The sequence below is a fragment of the Lepisosteus oculatus genome, chromosome 1, assembly GCF_040954835.1.
Source record: "Lepisosteus oculatus isolate fLepOcu1 chromosome 1, fLepOcu1.hap2, whole genome shotgun sequence".
NCBI lineage: Eukaryota > Metazoa > Chordata > Actinopteri > Semionotiformes > Lepisosteidae > Lepisosteus > Lepisosteus oculatus.
The window spans coordinates 19,941,537-19,965,672 of NC_090696.1; the positions used below are offsets into that span (position 1 = coordinate 19,941,537).

Sequence of the window (24,136 nt, forward strand, 5' to 3'; positions counted from 1 at the left end):
GACCCGTGGCTCGGCGGCAGCGGTCTTTGTCGCGGGGAAGGTTGTCTTGCAGTCCCGAGGCCGAGGCCAGTTCACACAAACACCCCTCCCCCCTCCCCCACAACCCCAGGCCAGCGCCTCCCGGCGCCGTGGCTGCAGACTGGTAATAAATAGGATCCTGAGAGTAGCAATCTACAACCTGTAGTCACTAAGACTGCCCCGTTCACCACCCCGCCCCCCCAGCCTGGAAAAAACGTCCACTGATTTGGCTCTTTGGGAAAATATATATATACACGTATAGGAAAAGGAAAAACAGCACGTGATGGCACATTCACCAGGAAAAACCAACAATGAAGCCTAGCCCCCCCCCCCCCCACACACACACACAACCCCACAAGCGGTCGCCCCCTGTCGGCTGGGAAAGCAGTACTGGGAAGGTAAGAGGCCAGCGATGCCCGGCCCGTGGCCGCGGACTCAGTGCCCGTAGGCCTTGCTCCACTCCGTGCCGCTGTCCAGCTCCTTGGCGGTGGCGTGGGGGCGCACCTTGCAGAAGGCGCTCTCGAAGTCCGTGAGGGAGGGCGGCTGGATGCCGGGCAGGGCGTGGGCGGAGGCGGCGGCCTGCTGGCACAGCTGCACCAGCTCCCGCGCGGAGAAGCCCTCGGTGCGCTGCAGCAGGCCGGCCAGCTCGCGCTCCGTCAGGCAGCAGCCCTGCGGGCCCAGCGCCCGCTGCAGGACCTGCCGGCGGCCCGCGGCGTCCGGCAGCCCCACGTAGTAGCGCTTGGAGAAGCGCCTGTGCGCGGCCTCCTCCAGCGCGTCGGGCCGGCCGGTGGCCCCGATCACCACCAGCGCGCCCCCGCCGGGCCCCAGCTGGGCCGTCTCCAGGTAGGACAGCAGCTGGGGCTGCAGCCCCTCCTCGGGGGCCAGCGCCGCCTCCAGCTCGCTGATGAAGACCACGGAGGGCTGCCGGCAGCCGGCCAGGAGGAAGGTAGTCCTCAGGATCTTCTCGCTCTCCCCCTTCCACTTGGCCACCAGGGCGGCGCCGCTGAGCCGGAAGAAAGCGGCCCCCAGCTGGGACGAGAGGCAGCGCGCCAGGGTGGTCTTCCCGCCGCCCCGCGGCCCGAACAGCAGGATGGTTCTGGGCGGGCGGCTGGCCGGGCCGGGGCGCAGGACGGGCCACAGCAGCTCCTCCTCCAGCGCGGCCTTCAGGGCGGCGTGGCCGGCGAGGTCGGCCCAGGGCAGGGCGGGGCTGCGGTCCAGCACCTCCCCGCTCACCAGCTCCAGTGCCCGGGGGTCGGCCGCCTTCAGCAGCTCCTCGGACGGCAGCTTGGCGGCCAGGCGGGCGTGCGCGAAGCCGTGCTCCGCCCCGCCGCCGTTCTCCCTGCCGAGCGCCGCGGGCGGGCTGTACTCTCCCGCCGCGCTGTAGGGCGGCGACACCAGGGGCTTCAGGCCGCCGTACTTCCCCACCTCGTCCGCGCCCAGCCCCGGCTGCGAGGGGGGCTTGCCCGGCTTGTACCCCGCGCTGCTCTGGGGGTCCGGCGCGCTGCTGGCGCTGAAGCCGTTGCCGCGGCACTCGCCCTTGTCGGGGGGCACGCTGTAGGGCGAGCCGCCCCCCGGCTTGGCGTGCTCGTAGCCGTACTTGCGGTACCGCGGCCCCTCCTCCCCCTCCTCCTCCACCCCCAGCTCAAAGGCCTTCCTCTTCAGGGCGCCCCCGGGCTCCGGCCCCCCCGCCAGCCCGTGGCCCTGGTACCCGTAGCTGCCCCCCACCATGGCAGGCCGCGGCGGGGGCAGGGGAGTGGGGGCGGCCAGGCCGGAGGGCAGGTAGGAGGCCGGGGGGTGGACGCCGGCGTAGGCAGGGGCCAGGCCGGGCTGGGGCGGGTAGGAGCTGGGGGGGTAGCTGTAGACGGTGCTGGGAGGGGTGTAGCTGGGCACCAGGGTGGAGGGGGGCTGCAGCAGGGAGGCGGGGGGCAGTGCCGAGCCGGGCTGGGAGCAGTACCCCGAGGAGAGGTAGGTGCCGTTATAGGCGGGGGGGGGGTACTCCTGGGAGGGAGGGCCGCTGCACGAGCCCCCGGCACTGTACCCCGGGTCCGAGATGGACACGCCGCTCGGGCCGGAGGGCACCCCGGAAGTCACTGCGCCCTTCGAACCTGCCAACACCTCGTGTCCGGGGGGTGGGGGCGCCAGCGAGTACCCCCCGTCGGAGCCGTGCGACATGGGCCAGGGCTCGGCATCGCTCTTCTGCCCGTTGAGGCCCCCGAACGGGCCAGGCTCGGGGTAGCCGGGCACGGGGGCGCGGTCGTAGGGCGAGTCCAGCATGCCCGAGTACTTCTCCGCGTAGCGCTTGAGCAGGTTGGAGGCGGTGAGGGCGGAGATGTCATCGTTGGCCCAGGCGTAGTTGTAGCGCTGCCGGCCCGCGGCGTACAGCTCGGACTTGTGGGCCGGCGAGGAGGTGGTGGAGGAGACGTCCAGGTGCTGCTCGGGCCACTGGGTCAGGGGCTGGGCATGCTCTGGGGTCCAGTGCATCTTCAACAGACCTGGGGGACAGAGAGAGAGGGGAAAGGAGAGAGGAGAGAGGAGGAGGAGGAGGAGGAGGGGAGGGAGAGGAGAGAAAAGAGGAAGAGGAGAGAGTGGAAAGAGGAGGACAGAGGAGGAGAGGAGAGAGGAGGACGAGAGGAGAGGGGAGGGGAGAGAAGAGGAGGAGGGGAGAGAGAGAGGAGAGAGGAGGAGTAGGGGAGAGGAGAGAGAGAAGGAGGACAGGAGGAGAGAGAGAGGAGAGAGGAGGAAGAGTGGATAGAGAGGAGAGAGAGGAGAGGAGGAGGCGGGAAGGGAGAGGAGAGAGGAGGAGGAGGGGAGGGAGAGGACGGGAGGGAGAGGAGAGAAAAGAGGAAGAGGAGAGAGAGGAAGAGAGAAATACTGTAAGCAATTTACACCTAAAATGGGAGATGTGACAACATTTTACACACAAGGCGCTTGCAAACATGTCATTATCCAAGGGCAGCACCAGCTGCAGTCTCCAGCTGTTCCACCTTTAGAGCCTCCTTTTAGCGCTTGTCAGCGAGATGAATAACTTTAATACTGAGGGCTGTCCTGGAGGAGCCTTTCTGGTAAGCAAGATCTCTCAGATACGTATCTGCACACAGCTCTCCACCTGTGCCAGCAATTCGGAGAACCAGTTCTCATTAAGCCCAGCCAAGCGTCTTGATAGCTTCATGTAATGCCTTCAGTGTGCACGGTTTGACCACTCAGGGTTTCTGTTTACAGGCTTTATTTGTTACTGAACTGTGACCATGTTTGCGTTAATTAATGTAGAAATCAAACTGATTTCCACAAAAATGCCCTCAAATATCCATATCTAAAAGGATGCAAACATTTGAAACAGTTTTAAGTGTTTGATTAGAGAGCATCCTGATGCTGTTTCTTCTCACTGATGACAGGTCACCCTGCTCACTGAACTCCTCGGGCTCTCTAGTTCACTTGACAGCAGCTCCAGACTAGTGCATCTTTGGGAGAAGGGAGACAGGACCCCAGTGCTTGCAGACAAAATCTATGGAAATACAGGAGGGGGGGGGTTCAGGCAAAGAGACATGCAAACTCCACACGGTCAGGCGCCCCAAGCCAGACCATCGCGCCGCTCTCCTCCGTCAGCCTATCGCCTGACCTCTTCTCCATGTTCTCTGAGCCCCTTACTGGCAAACTTTACAAGCCTCTGTGAACCGGGTCGACACATTACATTTGCAAGGACCACACTGTTTTATCTCGGGTCCTCGAAACCCGGAGAAGCCCAGCCTCCGCGAGAGCTGGTCCCGGATCATGACACGCGCACACCCACGAAAACAGTCCACGGCGATTTCAGAGAATTTCTCGGGAAGGACATGGGAGGGGCCTGGCCTTTGAACTCCTGCCTCTCCTCTCCGTGAGGCTATCGGCTTTCGGCCCGCACAGACGGACAGCCCGAACCCCGCCGGCCGCGGGGCGGAGCAGCTGGGTGCCGGATGGAGCCTGTGCAGAGCCGGGCTGCCGGAGACGGTCTGTATTCGCTACAGGCAGAAGCAACAGCAGGGGCATTTGTACCGTCATCTATCGAATTACCTCCGCCTGCCACCCCCCCGCCCCCCGGAAAAAAAACCCCTGCGTTTCCAGATATGGCCGCGCAAGGGCTCCCACCCCACCCCCCGGCCGTGACAAAACCGCTCTGGGCCCGACAGCATCTGCGCGTCTCCCTCAGGAGCTATTGTTGTCGTCCTGTGCATGTTTCTGAAACCCAGCCCCCTCCTGCCTGAGCCTGAGCGCTGCTTCTCCAGCAATGCCCAGGGGACTCCGGGGGAGGAGGGCCGGCCCTGCGGAATAGTGACCTATTCATACATGCCTTCCAACTGCACATACACTGCTGGGGGGTGTGGGGCATTGTGACTGGGATGCCTCTTTAAAAACAGCCCACTATACCTCCATTCCCTGCGATATCCCGAATCAGTATTCCCGCACCGGGGAATAAACAAACAAGCTGGGAAAACTGGAGACCCCCCCCTCTCTGTTTGCTCACAGCCTGTTCTCTTCTGCTGGCTCTCCTCATCCAAACCACGGCTGATGACTGCAAATCAGCAAAATCGGCTCTCGTTTTAGAAAGCAAGAGGTGGCTCAGATGGTCAGGCAGTGCATTCACAATTAAGAGTGATTCGGGAGGGCAATCGGGGACCCTCTGGAATATACAGAACACAGTCGAAACGGAGCAGGAACTGTTTCAGTGTCAGTTATCCTGGTTTTACTGGCCAATAAACCTGAACCATCCCAAACGTTTTTAAAAGGGCTAATCAGAGCCCAGATCTGAGCGTGTTTCTCCCCTGTGAGCTCTCTCTCTCTGGTAAAAACAACACGATTCTTCCGATCAGTGGTTGAAGCTCCCGGTGAAATGTGGAATATTTTGGCTGACCTGAAAATAGCTGACCCACGTGCCCGGGGGCAGTGGGGTGGGGAAGGGGTCTATAATGGGCTTCACCAAACTAAACTGGCCCCAAAAAAAAAAAGATGAACCAGTTCTGTGTCTCCGACAAAGAAAAGCTCCAGGAGGAGGGAGAATCGGATGGGCTCCGGTGCAGAACCGCAGGGTGGGGCGGAGGGCAGCCCTTCCTGGTCCCTGAGCCTCCAGCACTGCTGCCTTCTTCCTCTCCAGAAAAGAGCAGATGCCCTGGGAGGCTCTCTGCTCGTGTGAAAACAGCCGTTGCGCAGGGTTTGTCTTGCTGGATCAACATTCCTGGCATAGCAGGGCTTTATTAAACTGTCACGTAGGCTGCCTGGGGTGAGGGCCGCGCAGCGCGCAGGAGAAACGAAGCCGACAACCAACACATTCCACTGGGCTTGTCTCTCCAGGTCCGCCAGGGGATGGAGGGCTCTCTCAGGCTCCCTGGCTGGAGGGAGACTGAGCGTTTCTCCGGCATCTGTTCTGGCTCGAGTCCACTCTCCCCAGGACCGAGCTGGCCAGACGGCCTCTAGCGCTCTCCTCCTGCACATTCAAATCAGCAGGGCCCCGCGCTCACACCCTGCTCCCGGATTCCTGCGGCGTCTCGGAGAGAGCACGGCGTGAGAGAGGGCGATAACGCTCTGCAACACGCATGCTCTCCCCAAGACACGGCCCAGAACCAGATTTCACAGTCTGCAGCAGCGCTGTCACACATATTTTAAGATTTGTGCAAATATATACACTGTAAGGTCATATACAGTATATTTATACACACAGACACTCTCCTCCCCAAGACATGAGGCTGGATCAAATAAAACCAACAGTAGAGAGATCAGCTCATGTGTTCTGACTTTGCTTGACCTTTCCAGTACAACTGCAGTCCGGACTGAAGCCCCGGTGAGAGAGAGGATTCACCCACACACACACAAGCCCGGAGCTCTCAGCCCTCAGGGTCTGTACGCTGAGGGTGGGGAAGGAGCTCACTCTCTCTGGAGGGCACACTGATAGTTTCCCTACACGCACTCTGGGGCAGCGGCCACTGCCACGCTGGCACCCAGATCCTGCCGGATCTCATGAGCCAGAGAAGACCAGGGCTGGTCGGTACGGGAATGCAACCAGCAGTTCCGAGTGGTGTTGATGGACCAGTAGGGGGTGCTCTTTCTTGGTCGTTGATGATCCCCTGGCCATGCTTGCAAGAATAATGGAGTTAATCCAGTGTCTTGGTACACACGGCTCCTAGTTACAGCGTGCCATCCCAAGATCACACCCAGCCTCGTCATTGTCTATTTACATGATCACTGAAAACAAACTGCTGCATCACAGCAGTGGACAGAACAGCACAGCTGCATGTTCCTGTTATGTCCTATTAACACTTAAAATAAAACTTTTCAATGTGCTAAAAGGGCCTCATTTAGGTTGAAATTTAATCTTGGTGTGTCCCAGGTGTGTGACCAGTCCTGTGTTTCCTGGTTTAAAGGAGGTGGGGGGTGTGTCCCAGGTGTGTGACCAGTCCAGTGTTTCCTGGTTTAAAGGAGATGGGGGCTGTGTCCCGGGTGTGTGACCAGTCCAGTGTTTCCTGGTTTAAAGGAGATGGGGGGTGTGTCCCGGGTGTGTGACCAGTCCAGTGTTTCCTGCTTTAAAGGGGATGGGGGGGTGCTTCCCCAGATGTGTCCTTCACAGGCTGCTAGGCTACACAGTAATAGACTCATTACCCGTTCTGAGCTGTTTGATTTAGCTTTGTTTTCCCCGCGACCAGGCACAGGGCTGTGTCTCAAAATGACCGTCCCGCAGTTTACTTGATGTGCTCCTCACTGCATGTCTCCCACACCCCCTTCAGCGCTCAACACCTGTCCCGGAGAACAGGAGAAAGGACAACGGCAGCAAGAAATCGGCCCCTGAGCCCACTATCAGACACGCCGGAGAGGACACAACGGAAGAGGGATCCCCTTGTCAGAGGCGCCTCTACTCAGGGAGACCTCGTCAATCCATTCGGTAGCTCTCAGACAGGGAGCAGGATCGGCTCTGGTGCAAACACACTCGTGCGAGAGAGAGGGATAGGCAGCTCCCAGCTGCTGATTGTCAGAATCAGAAACACGGGTGAAAACGTCGAAGCACCACAAACAGGATTCCTAGAGCTTTTATATTTCCCTGGTCCAGATGCCAAGGAGAGCAGAGGTCCCAGAGTCCCAGTCCCAGGGCAATCCGACGGGCGTCTTTCAATAATTAACTGTGGAAGGGCTGGAGACTCGCCTGAGTGGCGCAGTCTTGTTGCTCATTAGCTTAATTGAGGTAATTCTAGCTGTAAATGGAAGAAAGTCTGTTTTCACAGCCAGTGGGGCTCAGGGCTGCTGTAGAATCTGTAGCTGACAGCCACTAAACGCCTCTCTGGCCGAATAAGACACTCAAGTATGGTTCTCCTCTGCTCTCTGGTCTCTCTTGCCATTGGTGTGCTGCCCTGGCGGTTTAGTCGTAACTGAGTCAGATGATGGGACAGCGAATCGGGCTGGGAGGGAGAGGTAGGACACAGTTAGGGGTCCCCTGCTCCCTGTCCCTTCTTTATCTGTGGGAGGGCAGGTCTCTTACCACATTCGCTCTGATGGCCTTCAACTACAACATAGGGTTTTTGCTTTATATTCTATATTCTTCTTCCTAGCATCATGAAATCACTTCTGGACAGGCTACTATGGCTGCCCAGCAGTTTGTGCGTGACGGTGGAACAGCTGGCGCCCTCTCCCTGCTCCAGCCTGGAAGCAGAGTGGGTGCAGGGGGAGTGAGCCTGGGCCCACATGAGTCGCAGAGCCCTACTATATCGCTATCCGCCTCGACACCGAGACTAGAAAGTCAAACGCCAAGCACCAGAGTGGACACAAACATGGCAGCACATGGAATTAACGAGGGTCTTTTGTGTTTTGCACAGGACCTGACGTAGATGCTCACAAAGCAGGGGGGGGTTGATTATATACTGTATGCACCGTACATCATACGTGCAGAAAATCGGGCACACATCGAGTTTTCCATGCCTGCACAAGAAATTACATCTCTGTATTGTTTTTCTCCAAATTTACCAAGTTGGTTCTCCAAGTTACGGCAGAAAGCAAATGTTCCGCAGGCACAGATTCCTTCTCTCCTGGGGTCTGTGCTCCGAGCTGTGAAACCCGAGAGGGCAGGAAGCATGCAGACAAACACTGCTGTCCACTGTGCTCAGGACTGCTCCCTGGAGTCCCCGGCCCCCCTCGCGCTGGCCTGGAGGTACCTACATTTACATGGATGCAACATGCCTCCTGGGACAGCAGGCTATTAAAAGGCAGATTGTTGGAGGCTGCTTGTAAACACAAGTGGGATCAATGCAATCAGGAGATGGGGTCTTTAAAGAGAGCCATGGTATATTTAACAAGCAATCCCAACCCCCTTTCCTCCCAATCTAACTTAATGACCAGAACAGAGCTCACGGTTCTCCTTGGAGACTCTTCTGCTCTGCTGAGCTCAAGGTTCAGTTTGTGAATCTGCAGGTGAAAAGCCGCCTGCTGATGCCCAAGTATTTCAGACCCCTGCTCCTGGGAAGGAGCTGTGCGCCGGCTGATGAGACCGGGGGGTGACCGATCCCCTCTGGCTCGAGTTCCCACGCACCCCACAACAGGATCATTCCCACGCACCCCACAACAGGATCAGACGCAAGTTCCCATTCTGCAGGAACGAGCGTCTCGGGCCTAGCAGGGCGCTGCAAGGACAGGGCAGAGCCAAAGAGCCAGCTGGCTTGGGAAGACCTTGGAAACAAATTCCTGCTGCTCAGCTCCATGTAACTTTACCGTGTCCTTCCCAGATCTTCTGAAGATACAGTATGTAGCAGTGCGGTCACTCTTTCTTTGCGCTTGTCTGGAAGATGCAGAAAGGAACAGGAGACAGAAGATCCTACCCAGCTGTTTCTGGAAAGCCATCAGGGTGTTGACTTGAACAGCTTGCTCCACACTCCCGCAACCCTTGGTGTGAAGACGTGCCTCCCGTTCTTGGTTTTAAATGCACTTCCCTCCAGTTTCCACTTATGCCCTATGGTTCGTCTGTCACTTCGTTCTGAAGGAAAAGCACCGATGTGCCTGTACTTGACATGTTGGGTGGCAGGTTTGTCCAGTCCTGCTTTCGTGCGAGTGAATTTTAAAAAGGAGGCATTTAACATTTGGTTGGGAGCCCCAGGCAGAGTCTGAAACCCCCAGGGGTTCAGGACATGTGCAAAGCATTGTTCCCTCGCTGCAGACACAGGGTGCAGGACAGGTGCTCCATGCCAGAAAACCACTGTGGACCAGCGCTGTTGGCCTATGTTGGCTGGCTTGAGCACCCTCTCGTTTGTGCCCGTGCTTGTGTTCCGATCCCTCTTGCAGCACAGTGACAGCCTAGCCAGAACTCAGCTCAGACAGGGCTGTCTAGACCACAGGCTAGACAAGGAGCTGACGAGTGTTAACCACATTCCGTCATGTGAACGCGGGTCTTGCCTGGTACGGGTGGGCGTCTGATCACACCGATACCCTGACCGCCTGGTTGGCAGGACCTGAATGCCAGACTTGCTTTGACTCGCTTTTGGCTCTGCGATGAAGACGGGACCCAAGTCGGACTGTGAACTTCTTGCAGAACGGTTGCGATGGGCCAGTGGCCCCTGTCCCTCCTCCCCTTGCCATGCCTCCCGTGGGCTAAGCCCCAGACAGGAGAAGCCGGGCTCGTTTATGATCCACTTAATCACCACCATGCTTGCACCCCAGGCGCTGGGTTGATCCGTTTTCATGGGAGCGATGGGGAGATCAGTGCGCAGGGAGACCGGCGAGCAGGGCTGGCTTGGTGCTAACAGCCCTGCAGCAGCTGGCAGAGCTCTGGGCGGCCATGCTGGCCTACCGGGGGGCATTTCCACCTCCAACACAGGCTGCCGGCCTGCTAAAAGCACCACGTGTGCCTGCACTTTCTACTCCCTGCGCACAGCACGAACAGGCTACATCTCTGCCTCTTCCAGAGACTTCAGAGGTTTACGCAACACTGACCTGCTCCTCACCGCTGAACAAGTCTAACAGCACCACAAGGTGAATTCCTGCAGCGAGGTGAAGCAGGGACTCCATTCCCTTTGTCATGCAAAAACTACACCGTACCTGTGCACAGAGATTGCTCAGCACTGCCACAAACTATTTCAGTAATGCGCCTGTGAGTGCTTAGAGGACAGGCACGCTGAGAAATGAGGCCTGTAAAGATTAGCAAGCAGATACACGTGCTGTTGCCTGGTGTCTGGGAACTGGGCTTGGGAATACACACAGGGATTTATCAGTCCCAAATAACACTGCACTCCAGCCCTGCTGGGCAGAGGAGCTGGGGTCACTAAAAAGGCTGATGCACGCACAAAATTCTGAATCATCCACCTTGGCCAAAAGGGCTCTTATTTCACCTGATCGCCTATGATTTTCTGAAAAGATCAATCGCAGGCGTGCGTGTACTACTGCCTCTCTGCTTCAGCCTCAACAGAGCACAGGCTCCTCGCGCTGGACTGCCTGATGTCAGCGGAGAAAAAAAAAACGTTCTTGCGCCAGAAGGCTTCGCTCCCCACAAACCCTCAAGACTCTCTCGGCGTTTCAAGAGACACGAGCACTTCCAAGAAATCTGGACAGGCTTTTTGCTTCAGCCTGGGGGTTGAAATGGGAAAAGACGACATTTGCTGTCCTGCGGCAGCGGGGCTGACAGAGGGCCACGGCGGGACGTCCAGTACCGGCTCGTTCAGCCAAGACTGACCTCACCCAGCGCTCCCAGCCCTGCGCCTCGTCCGAAGGCTCGCGGCGCTTATTCCCGGGTTTAGATCCCTCACTGAAATCTCCGGATCCACCCAGATGTGGACGGCTACCGCCGGGCTCGGCAGCTGCAGCTGAACTGCACGCGAGAGGGGAGAGAGGCCACGCAGGAGCAGCGCAGGGCCCGTTGATCCACACGGAAAGCCCCTTTTGTGGACGCCGGACTGAAGAGGGGGGGGCTCCCTGAACTGGGGAGACCCCTCGTTACAGACAGGTAATGAGTGCGCTGAGCCACTCAAGCTTCCCCAAGGCCAGCGAGAGGTCCCTCCGCTGAGCCCCCAAAGCTGCCATTAGCTAACGATAATGACTGCGCCTGACAGCGGTGATTGTAATTTATAAGCTGTGCATAATTGCACATTGCTGGAAAATTATTACAAATCTATGCATTTGTCTCGGGGATACCATTAATCAAAGACAACACTTTCTCGCTCTCTCGCTTTCTTTCCAGGCCCAGAAGATTCAATAACAACAACAACAACGCAATCACGCCCCCCCCCCCAACGTCTTTCTGAAATTCAGATCGAATCTGCGTCTTTTCCGGAAGAAATCAGTCACAATTCCTGAAGAGGGAGGGGAGGCTTGACAGAGGAGCAATCTACTGTGATACAGGATCAGAGCCGCTGCAGCTCCAGCACGCTGGTGCCCAGTAATCAACTGCCTGCAGACCCTGACGGACAGGTATTTGTTTTTCAAGTCCATCTTTTTCTCCTGCGTGAGAGACGAGGAGCGTGGGGCTGAAAGTCACCACCCCCACTCCACACACACCCCCCTTCTCCTGGCTCATTCATGGCCACAAAAGGCTATAGCCTTAAGCCCCCCGACTCCCCCCTCTCTGGAAAAGACGCAGGGTCTCTATTTTCTGTGCTGCAGGCTGGCCTGAGGTCATTGTGTCCACTAATATATCAAAGAACAGCTGTGCTAAAGCTCTGTGGTGACCAATCACCCTCCTGTCCATCTGTTCCCCTTTCTCTCCCTCCCTCTCCTTCCCCCCACCACTGCTCATTTTCCTCTACCTCTTTTCCATCCCTTTCTCTCTTTCTGTGGCTTTATTCCTCTCTATGCCTGCCTCTCCATATTCTCTCTATCCCTCCTCCTCCATCTCTCCATATTCCCTCTATCCCCACTCCCCGATCTCTCCCTGCCTCTCCATATTCCCTCTATCCCCACTCCCCGATCTCTCCCTGTTTCTCCATATTCCCTCTATCCCACCTCCTCCATCTCTCCATATTCCCTCTATCCCCCCTCCCCGATCTCTCCCTCCATATTCCCTCTATCCCTCCTCCCCGATCTCTCCCTGCCTCTCCATATTCCCTCTATCCCTCCTCCCCAATCTCTTCCTGTTTCTCCATATTCCCTCTATCCCACCTCCTCCATCTCTCCATATTCCCTCTATCCCTCCTCCCCGATCTCTCCCTGTTTCTCCATATTCCCTCTATCCCTCCTCCCCGATCTCTCCCTGCCTCTCCATATTCCCTCTATCCCTCCTCCCCGATCTCTCCCTGCCTCTCCATATTCCCTCTATCCCTCCTCCTTGATCTCTCCAAATTCCCTCTACCCCCCCACTCCATGTCTTCCTGCTTCTCAGTAATCCCTCTCTCAGTCTTAAAGGGACCCTCAGCATTCCCAGTGGGCGCTATGGCCCAACACAATGTCTTTTTTATGGACTTAGCTACTAATGATGTTTCTACATTTATGTACTGAGATTCATGTTAGATATCGGGATGACAACAACCTTTTTTGTAACAAGTGCCCTGGCATTTTATCGAACAGACATGAGGTGGTAAACTCATCATGCCGATTAACGTGCGTCATCCCAGAACCTGGACGAGCCCCTGACGGACCACTGCTCTCCGAGCCCCACACGTCACCCAGGTCTGGCGAGCGAAGCGGTCTCACTGTCCCCTCGCCGGAGAGCACCGTCCTGTCGGGATCGGTCCCCCCGGGAGGCCGAGCAGGCGGTGGAGCTCCCTCTCCAGTAGCGTGTCGGACCCTCGCCGCCGCGCCCCTGAGCGGCCCACACGACACCCCGCGTCATCGCTCCGGAGGACCGGGCTCCAGTCGCTAGCAGATGGCGTTGTTCTCTCGATAAGGGTGCATATCGGCTCCTTTCTGTGTCTGTCTATGTGATCTCCAGCAGGGCTTGACATGCAGCAGGTTAAATGGTGATGCTCTGTCCCCACTCTCTGACTCAGGGGGCTGCTGTCAAAATCACTTGACTGTATCAAGGTCAGGCATCAAACAATAATTAATCTAACTGGAAAAATACAATCAATATTCAAAACCAATGCACTTCATTTTCATAAAAAACATATGCAAAAATGGAGTAATAAGTATCTTTTGACACGCAGAAGGTCACCTGCAGGAATCAGACTCCATGCTGCAGCTGATGAGCCGATATCAGATGCACAATGTTTCGCATGTGCTACCTTTTAGCAAAACGAGCCCAGACGCACAAAAATGACACTTCTAATTCCCCTTTTAGACTTCTTCAACGATTCATACAGGAGCACAGGACTAGGGAAAACCTGGAGTGGATCACATGGCAGTGGAATGGGAGTCTATTTTCCTGGCGCGACACAGCCTCACTCTGCAGCCAGCGTGACAGAGACACGACGAGAGCCATCTGACAGGCATCTGTCAAGCCAACAAAATCTGTGCATGTCTGTGCATAAAGCAACCCATGCAGCCATTTTCCAACTGCTTCTGTCAATTCGGGGCCGCAGGGGAGCTGGAGTCTATCCCAGCAAGGCAGGGTAACCCTGGATGGGACGTTAGTCCGTCTCAGGACACACACACGGACACAAACATTCCCACTCACACCAGGGCCAGCGTTCTCACCTACCAGTGGTTTTGGACTGTAGCCGGAAACTACCTGGAGGATACCACGCAGATAGCACCCCAGGCCCCAGCACTGCGAGGGATTTATTGTAACTACTGTGCTAGCATTTGTGCATAAAATCTATCCTTAAATCTTGCAGTTAGCTGCCAGACCTAATTAGCAATTCTGTTGTAATCAGTATCACTATATCAACCCAACATACTGTACATATACACACTAGTGTATTTAAATGCTGGCTGACCAGTGTAAGGTTAGGAGAGAGCTCCCCAGGTCCCGGGGCAGAGACTAGAACCAGGAAGGTGCTGTGCTAACTGAATGCTCTGGGTCCATGTGCGGCACAGCACATCTTCAAACACATCGAGGTCCACCAAAGACCTCACAGCGCAACCCTTCTGAAAGACTCAGCTTGCACGCGACAGAAGAAGAGAGAGGACTATACAGATACCAGGTACAGGTATTCAGAAACCTCAGGGGAACTGATAAAGTTAACCCAGCAAATCTCTTCAGAATCGGCAGTGGGACACCAACCAGAAGACACAAGTGGAAACTACAGGGAAGTGCATTCAAAACCACGAACAGGAGCCACTTCTTTACACAAAGGGTGATGGGAGCATGGAGCAAGCTGCCCCACTATGTTTTTGAAGACATTACCCTGGTATGTTTCAGGAAACTGCTGGATGAGATCCTCTAATCACAACGGGAGGAGTTACTTTACACAAAGGGTTGTGGGGGACTGGAACAAATTACCTAGTCATGTTGTTAATGAATCAATCAATTAATTACTGACTTCTAAATTGCTTGAAGGCCGAATGGCTCCTCCCGGCCGTAAACCCTGTTCTTATGTTAAACGCAAAGAGCGATTTGGAGTTTATGAACGAATTTGCCAAAATCTGAATCAAACAGTAACAGGAGAAAGGATACAAATGAGGCTCTATTAAGGCCTTAACTGTCTCCAGAAGGGTGCCCAGGTAACCAGCCTGGACAGCACAGCCGGGTCACGGGTGCCAGACAGCTACAGCTCTCCGTCTACAGTCCTCCCGGAGCGACAGCAAAAGTATTTCAGAGAGGAGAAGAAGACACAGGCACTTTTTAAACCGTAAGGGAGGAGACTGGGCACAGGCGCAGGAGAGAGTCCGACTACATCCCCTGCCCTTTTCTGTGAAATACCCAGCGATCGGGGAGGCCCAGTCGTTTCTTTAACCCCTGCGCCCACACAGGCAGATCGAGGAAGAGGAGGAGAGCGTGCAAGGCGCTGGGAGTCGAGGGAGCCCTGGCGGATCCATCCCGACCCCGGCTCGAACCCGCGCTGCCTAGACCACGTGGCTCAAACTGCACTCGGCGCACGTGCCTCCCTGGCAGAGCTGTACGGTCTTTCATGACTCGGCACTATAGCCGTGGGACAAGTGCAAGTGGTTCCCCATTCCTAAATAAAGACTCCCGTTTTAAAAATGGAACTGCCGCTCTTAGAGAACCCCAGCATCGTTCTGTACTCTCTCCTCTCGGCAGCTCCCCCCTTGGCTCTCTTCGGTTCCTGCATCGAGCAACAACAAATCTCACGCTTCAGCTACAGCGCCCGAAACCGGCGGTCAAAGCCCCCACCGCCCGTCACGCGCCAATCTGGGCAGCTTTCGATGCTGCTCAAGCTCTCAAAACTGCAAACTGCATCTCCGTACAGGGACAGAAGCGCTCTGTGCCCTGTGAACAGAAGAGAGTTCGTTCTCAACCCCGAGCGCCGGTCAGCTACAGCCCTGTTACAGCTGTGGAAGGCAAACAGCCACGTCTCTGCTGTCTGCAGCTAATCTGGCAGCCATGCTGCCCTGCAGGACACAAACACTCCCGGTGAACTGGAAACCAGGTGTGGGGGACAGAGCAACAACAAGACTCTAGCAGCATGCAGTGGGCTAAAAGACTGGGGAGACTGCACTCAAACCTGGGGGGCACTGCAAGTGGCCCCCCTAAATCTCAACATGGGCCCACATTTAACTCACATCCCAACAACATTGAATATACTCAGGAAGATACCATTCTTCTACACATTCTTCTGATGGAGAGCCACTTGTATTTATACCACTAATATTGATGGTCTGTCTCTCTCGCGGGAGTTTCTATATACAGTATTCTCTCGTCACCTTCTAAGTGAAGTTTCTCTAGAAACAGAATGTGGTGAGGGCCTGGGAGAGATCCCTGTGTATGGCTCTAAAATTAAAATGTTTACTAGCCTGTTTCACTGACAAGATCGCCACAAGGCACTGTGCAAGGGCCTGTGGGAAATATGATAATTGAGGTGTTTAAAAATGACAAAAACAGGTTTATGGGGAAGAAAGACAGGAGGAACAAGAACGATGGGAGGTTTAAAATGAGCCGTGGTTCCTCAGCAGAAGACCAAGTCAAAATGCGTGACCAAACAGTGGCAGAAGAGTAGCGCCCTCCAAACAAAACCCAAAGACAGTCTGAGGGGGTCTGAGTTTGAGCCGTGTTCCTCATGCAGACTGAACCAGAGCGTTTTCCCATCGGAATCGTTCGGGACTGGGAACTGGATACCCAGCGTTTGCCGATGACTATGCAGAGTGAGCAGCTTGGAGCCGAGCTTCGAACAAGCGAGTCGTCTACTGGGGCTGCTGTGTGAGGGGCCGAGAGATCGCTCCTGACCTTGGCCGACCGGTTCACAGGCTGTAAAGTCTGCCAGGCCTTCAGCGGGGGCAACACGGGGGGTGCCGGCACAGACATCTGAAGGGCGTTTAGGAGCCCAGGCGGAAAGTTTAGGGGTGTCTGTGATCAGAACGTAGGAATGGTTCAGGGACGAGAGGAGGGGGTTCGGCCCTCCTGGCCCGTTGGGTGCTTAACGAAGAGACACGAGCTGCCTTTCTGGTGCTGGAGCAATCGGGTCTGCGGGTCAGGGACTTCCAGAATCACCTGGGGGACATTTAGCGCAAGCAGCGCTGTAACAGGTCGCAGTTCACAGCACCTTGAGAGGCAGATAAAGCCGTGGAGAGTCAGGGGTATCAGACAGCCTGCACACAGCGCCAGTCCTGTCTACAGGGCGTACGAGCGCTTGGCAAATTCATGTGTGCTCGGCAAGTATGTCAAACCGACACCACAGCTGTGACGCGTTGAGACGTGCACATGAAATATTTGCAGGAGTTGCGAGTGAGAGCTCAGTCCTGCCCCGACTCCCTTCGGAAACGCACCTCAGCCCTGGAATTAGGGGATTCCAGGCGGCCCGAGAGCTCAGGATGGATCAGAGAAAGAAGAAACTGCTTCGCATGCCAGCACACCTTCCTTCCCGTCGGGACAGGGGAGAGAGGGCGGCGGGCGCCAGCATGGACTCGGCAAGGAGGGAAGCTGAGAAGAGGGATCAGGAGCTGGAAAAAACCTGCATTCCCGTGTCTGGATATCCGTACGGAGAAGCGCTGATCTTGAAACTAGGATGTGCAGTGCTTCCAAAGCTCCTGTGCTTGTGCTGCAGACTGTCAGTGAGCCTTACAAAACAAGAGCAGAGCGAGCCACTGAGACGGCCGCCTCGAATTCTGTACTGCTCACAGTTCGAAATCCGTCTTGTCCCTCTAACTTGGAGAGTGGGGCGTGCCGAAGGGGCAGGGTGCAGCAGTAATCCTGTTAAGGATCATCTGTTAATTTAGCTTGAGCGCACCACAGATCCTTTCAGGATATACAAAGAGCAAAACACAACTAATGGCGTCTCCCACTCAGGGACCCCAACCCCTGCCTTATCCTTAAGAAAATGAGAAAGAGTACAAAAAAAAGTGAGAGGAGGCATATTTATTCCAGGATCTCAACAGTGTGGCTGGGCTGCCTGTTCCACACCCCCACCACTATTTTGGTAAAGACGTGCCTCCTGTTTCGTTTCTTAAAGGCACATCCCCCTGTGAACTGTGGTTCGTGGTTGAATACTTGTCTCAGGCGGGTCCCCTCGCAGGCCTCTGTGCTCAAGACTAGAAAGGCCTGTCAGTGCAGGAGGCAGTGGGCTAGCGCAGCTGTGCTGTGGCTACTCTGAAAATAGCCGTGGCATGTGGTGCCGTGTGCAGCATGTGCACTCTGCAACAGCTGAGCGCTGGGGAAGATCATGACTTTCATTCTCTTTTGAGGAAGGACACAGGCTTCCTGCTCCTGCTGGGCCCCTACTGGCCCTGCCTGCCTGCAATGGGCCCCGGATCAACACTACTCAACTGCACGTCCAAGTGAGCTTCCGCTACCTGGTGTCTCGTGCAGATCAGGCTTTGCACAGATACTGTCCAGCCAGGGCAGGGGAGCGGGGAGTTCCAGACTTGCAGGAACCTGTGCCGTGCTGTCCCACCCCGGAAGCACACGACGCAGGATGAGAGTGGGAAGACGAGGCTGCTATCAGCTTGGACGGGATGCCGATCCGCCGCTGGCCCACGCAGAAAGGGGCGATTTAGAGTAGTCAATCACACCCTGTGTCACCGTGTGCTTGGCACCCAGAGAACCGGGAGGACATGCAGACTCCACACAGAAGGGCCACCACTGACTGCCACATCACTGCGCCGGCTGGCTCAACAGCCCACCCAGCCACACAGAAGAGAAGGGGGAGTTCAGGGCAAGCTGCCCGGTCCGTCTAGTCCATGTACACGGGTAACGCAAGCATCTATTGATTGCATCCCAAATTGGAAACCATAGGAGCAGCACAGCTAACATGACCCGGGAGACCAGGACAATTGCAGTGAGGAAATCAGACTTCCAGGGTAACCAGGAAAACTACCGTGAAGATCGGTTTCAGGTTTAAACCTGCGGCACAGCTCAGGTAGGAACTGAATGAAGAGGTAGAAGAGACAATATACTGACTTGAAGATGGCCTGTGCACACTTCCCCACATCAGCGTAACAAGCCTGAACCCGGTGTTCAGTATATATGTACGGAATGTGGACTGGACCACACTGCAGTGCAATGGGACTGGATCTGATCTGTCGATCTCAAGGGATTTCCAGGCTTCTGGATAGAGCCCCTTGCAGTCCTTTATTTCTGCACAACCCTGTCTCAGCTCCCGCCTCCTGATTCACCATGTATCCGAAAAACTCCGGCAGGGAGGCGGGATGATATGGACCGTTTCGGAAATCCACACGGACGCCTTCCAACCGTAGAGGGACTGTGCCTTATTACGATCCGGCTGGCTCCTTGTCGGAGGCCTGGAAACGAACAGGCACCGAGGAAGGAGGTCAGTAAGAAGCCGGGAGTTTAGCTTTGATGCGGAGGGAAAACACGAAAAGCATGCGTCTTTTGGAAAAGAATAAAAAAACAAGGCCAACTCCTTCCCGTGTGACATCACCCTACTCGCGGAAGCCTGCAGGGCAGTCCCTCCCGCTGTCACCTCTGACCCCCCCGCGCGGAGGTCCGCAGCCCTCCACCTCGCTCCGCGAGCCCTCAAGACACACACCGCCGTGACATCCTGCCCAGTACGCACACCACACACAACGCCACGCACGGCCAGCGTCGCAGAAGCACTGCCCCATGCTGCTGCCTGAACAATGCTGCCTTATTTTCCCCGAGACACTTTCAAGACTCTGGCGCTGCTCTCCGCCACGCTGAAGGAGTGGTGGGAGTGTTCGGAGCTGGGGGGGGGGGGGCGGGCTGGGAATTCTCCGAGGCTCCGGGGGTAGGAGGGGCAGGAGAAGAAGGGATGAAGACAGGGAGCATGGGGGAGAGGAGGGAGAGAGAGAGAGTGGGAGAACAAGAGAGGTGAGCGGCGCTTGTGAAATTCCACCCGTCAGGGCGGCTCGGGAGCTCAGCTGTTAAAGTCATTAGCAAGTCCTCTCTCCCTCTCTCCCTCTCTCTCTCTTTCTCTTTTTCTCTCTCTCTCTGTGTCCTGTAATGAAATCTGAGGGTCCCAGAGAAGCCCCCCCACACACCCCACCACCTCCCCTCCCCTCTCCAGATCCTCACTGATCCCTGCAGCCTGTCCGGGGCTTCCTGGAGCCCGTCTAGTGTCAAATCCCGGGAAGACAGGGAGATGTGGAGTCCCGGCTCGGACACGGGAGACTGGAGCACAGCCCACAGGGGCAGCGGGACCATCCCTCTCTCTCGTCCCGCGGCCCCCTGCTCGCTGCCCATCCGCACCAGAGCCGCGCGAACGTTCGAATCGCATTCTTATCGCAAGAAGCCCCCCGGACCCCCAGCACCACGACCAGCCCTCGGGTTTGCTAATGCTGCTCAACTACATTCCAGGCTCCGCGCCACAGCCAAACCTGAAGCCCGGCATTTCTGTCCGTTTGCAATTGCCACGATTTCTTTTAGGATGCATGCATGCAGAAAGGTAAGGCAAAATAAAGGAGGCATGGTACTTACTATAGGGGACAATGGGACTCAGCATTCTGTGGCACTGGTCTCTTTTTAAGACGGTAGTTTCTGCACAATCAATCCCAGATCAGTTCCAGTCCGGCTGCGCTCCATTCGTGCTGCCTGCGATCGGTGAGTCTCCCACAGCCAACAGCCCTGCAACTGAATGGGAAAGCCAGCGGTTCAGTGCTCCAGGACCTCCAGGACACACACACACACTGACACACGCGCTCACGCGCGCACACACACAGCCACACGCGCACGGGCGCGCGTGTGCGCACACACACACACAGAATGGTATTTATTAGGAATGGCCAGCAAAGCAGGCATTTAGCTGATTGCTGAGAAGTATCCAAACAGCACAGGAGAAGCAAAAGGGGGGCTTTATCAATCGCACCAGGAGACAGGCGCACAAAATCAGTTGAGCAAAAGGAGCTGCTCTGCTCTGGCAAAAGCATCCCTTTCGCTTAAAAAATAAACAGCAAGGAAACGACCGAGGAGCAGCTGGCTTGACTGGAAGGGTTTTAAATGTGTGCGACGAGAGCACTGCTCCAGCTTGCACAGACAGCTACACTTTGACCCCAAAGGCACAGAAACCAGGCTGGATCATGCAGAAATGAGCCCACAGCACAGGACCACAGGACAGGACATGACAGGACAGGACCACAGGACAGGACACCACAGCTCAGCACAGGACAGGACAGGACAGGACCACAGGACAGAACAGGACAGCACAGAACCACAGGACAGGACAGGACAGCACAGAACCACAGGACAGGACAGGCTCGCCACAACACACCGCCTTGCAATTCAGCCCAGTCCGAGCCGAAGGACAGAGGCGCGTGTGAGCATGGCCAAGTGTCCACAAGACACCCTTTTAAAAACAGGAATGAGCCCCGCCAAAGCCGGGCCCTGCTCTTAATTGGAGGGATCGATACCGACAGGGACAACAGCTGAGGCATTCCCAAAAAATAAACCCGCGATGTCCCGGGATCTGGGCAGGTCCGCTCGGGCCTGGGAGCCTTGACCACACGGCGGGGGCCAGGCGGCGCGTGCGTGCGTGCGTGCATGCGTGCGTGCGTGCCGGCGCTCCCACTTCTCCTCATGGATAAACACAGAGGCGGGGGGGCTGCACATCCATTGCAAAGAGGAATCCCAACACCCCCTCCCTCCCTCCCTCCAGAGCTCAGTCTCTACTCCGGTTGCGGAGCAGAGGGGCAGAGGACCACTCCCGGGGACAGGGGGTCCTACCAAACACGCCCCGGAACGGGACCACCTGCCCGGCGCCGGCTTACCTCCTCGTGCCCGAGCTTCAGCGCCCAGGACCCCAGCGGCGCAGCGATTGCCCCTCGCGCTGAGCAGACTGAGCTGTGCGACCTGCCGATCTTTTCCACAGGCAGGACAGGACTCCCTCTCCCCGCGGCCACAGAGCAGCACACAAGTCTCCCCTCCCCTCCCCCCTGCTCTCCCGCCCCATCCCCCTCTCCCACTCGCTGCTTTTTGTTCAAACTATTTCAGCGGAGAGGGGAGTGGAGAGAAGTGACCAATCTAGCATGGAGAGTGGAGAGCGGAGAGCGGAGAGCAGAGAGAGGGCTTGTAGCCTCTCGCCTGGCCAGAGACAGAGGGGAGGGGGAGCAGGACAGACAGCGAACGAGCTGACTTCGGCTCTGGGAATCGGGGAAGAATGCTGCCAGTGGGAGGAGGTGGGGGGGGGTGGCAGTTTTCGGGAAGGACTGTCCCTTTCGCGGTTTCGGTGTGCCTTTTGCACGGGGAGGGAGGGGTGTGGAGGGGAGCGAGCTCGACCCATCGACCCCGCGCTGCGCCCCCAGAGCTCGGGCTTTGTGCTTCAGTTCACACTTATAGGAAGTCCAATTATCCTCAATGAATCCTATTGATCCCCCCGCCGGATCAATCGGCGGAGCGCGGAGCAGAGGAGACCGGCAGGGGATGCGGGCGACCAGCCGCGATCCTGGATCGCAGTTCCCCCCCAAGCACAGCGCGTGGCGGGCTCATCTGTCCAGAACCACGAGCGGCCCGGGCCCCGTCTCCTGCCGGGTCCGACAGACCTGCGCCGGGGCTCGCGGCTCTCTGCGCTGCTCGGCAGGTGTCTGTCCGAGGACAGAAGAGGGGTTTAATGGAGGGGCCGAGCGGCCGAGCCAGCGGGAAGAGGCACACGGGCACCCGGGGGCCGTCACGGGAAACGACATTCCCGGCACGCGGCTGCGCGAGGGGCTCGCGGGAGGCTTGCTGGTTCCGGGACGCACGGCCCGAGAGCAGCTTCTGGCCCGCCCGTGCCAGCTGTGGTCCCCAGGGCGTGTGGGGCAGCAGGCTCCGAGGGGCCCGTGTGTGTGTGTGCGTGTGTGCGTGTGCGGCCCTGCCCCGGCCCTGCCCAGCTGCCGGGCTGTTTTTAGACCAGGGCCCGCGGCGGCCAGCTCGGGTTACGCAGCCCCGTAAACACTCCCGCCGACACACAGCCCACACACCCGCGCACGCTCCTTCCACACGCACACCTGCGCCACCGCCATCCCAGCGCTGGCGGAGCAGCGGTCAGAAGACGAACGAGTCAGGGGCTGAGGGCCTGAGAGCGCAGGGGGGCACGGCATGTCATCGCCAGCAACTCCTGCTGTCGCTGTATCGTTGTGCGTTCGATACATAAACTCTGATTGAAGAAAAGCGGCGTGGTGCAACTGTTCATTGCTTCCCCCCTGTGCACTTCCTGGACCTGGCCTCCCCAGGTAGAGAACCGCTCATGAACGCCCCCCGTGAACACCCCAAAAACAGGTCAAACAGAAGGAAGAAACTGCAGCACGATCGAGGTCTGCTTCATACTCAACGGACCTTACTGTACTGTTCTGAGCGCAGCAATCAGGTTAGTCATCCATGTACAGAGGTGATTCTACAACAGAGGAATGAATTTTAAAAGGGGATTAGGTCTTCACGGGACATTAGCCTAATGAAGATGAAGGATGCCCCCCCCCCCCAGCTGTGGGCCTGCTGTAGCCTCTGGACGCCAAATTACTGTTACTAAGAGGTGAGCTTTCTGAGCAGAGAGCCAATCGCTGCCAACAGGCTACTGAATTTCACTCCGCCAGCCTCCAAGAGATGTTAGATGTTACTAAAGACAAAACTGCTACATGAACGTCTCTCTCCATCCCATACTTGTAAACACTGAAGGCTTAACACCTAACTCGGGCTTTCACTAGTGCTAGCAGAACGCCAGTCAACACTACAAACCAGGTTTGAGCATTCCTTCATTGTCATTGATGACGAGATGCCCTCCTTCAGCCCCTAAAACCGAGGGCTTCCTTACTCAAAGAGTTGTGGGAGTGTGAAACAGATCTGGACAACATATGGATGAAAACCAGGAACAGGTGAGCAGTGCTGGTAGATTCCCTCAGGGCCTTGAGACTCCATTTCTCAATCAGCTAGAGAGGAAAAGCCATCTGTCTTGGGAGAGCTTCATGATTTTTAAGGATTTTCCTTTTCCTGGGATTCAGTAAACTGCAAACACTCCATCCACATACAGATTGCTCCATTATTTAAAAAATATATATCTTCTGTAGTATCATATCCCGGTTGGAACAGCTTCCAGCCTTGGATGCAGAGCCACCGTGCAGCCAGGAGCAGCGATGCAGGTTTCAGGAATGGGCAGGTTCCTGGAAACATTATCCAGGAGAGATGAATTCCTCTATCAGACACGTCAGGATAGGGGTGACCTGTATCCTGCCTCGCTGACATTTTAAGACGTTCACCCTCAGCCCAGTGAGCCCCTCTTTAGAGAGTCTGGTGCGATCAAGGGGGGCTCCACAGTGGTTCAGCCGGTACTGGCATACTGTGCATCTAAGTGCCCCTTGAGCTCTGTGACCCACGTGTCACTGGTTCGAACCTGGGTCATGCCCAACACTAGCCAACAGTGACTGGGATTCCCCTAGCGGTGGCATTCAGCCAGGGGGTAGAGGGTGGCAGCACAGTGCCCCCCGTGGCCTCTCGGCGTGCTGTTGGTGAGGGACGCACCTCCCCTTCATTCAGCGCTGATCCTCTGGTATGAGGCTGCGTCACCTGTGATGTGGTACAATCTATACGTGACGCCCGGGAGTCTGCTAGCACTTCCTCACTCACTCCCGTGTGCGCTAGCGGGGTTTGTAGCCATGAACACCTTGAAGAACTGCGATCCCAGCAGTGCCCATGGTGACGAAATCTCTTATGTACTGTATTGTAGTCAGGTATATACTGGGCACTAGACTTTTA

General features: G+C 56.5%; 1 protein-coding gene across 3 annotated transcripts in view; it reads right to left on the bottom strand.

The window, feature by feature from the left end:
- Positions 1–453: 453 nt before the first annotated feature.
- Positions 454–24,136, bottom strand: part of fignl2 (fidgetin like 2) — a 34,408-nt gene continuing 10,725 nt past the window's right edge. For 2 of the 3 annotated variants that reach the window (XM_069187069.1, XM_069187072.1), the window contains exons 2-3: positions 19,898–20,050; positions 454–2,510 (exon numbers count right to left, since the gene is read on the bottom strand). In XM_069187069.1, coding sequence (XP_069043170.1) covers positions 454–2,510; positions 19,898–19,922 — 2,082 coding nt within the window. In that variant the 5' untranslated portion in view covers positions 19,923–20,050. Of the gene's footprint in view, positions 2,511–19,897; positions 20,051–21,183; positions 21,788–24,136 lie in introns of those variants that run through there. The other variant, XM_069187068.1, reaches the window with a different exon arrangement.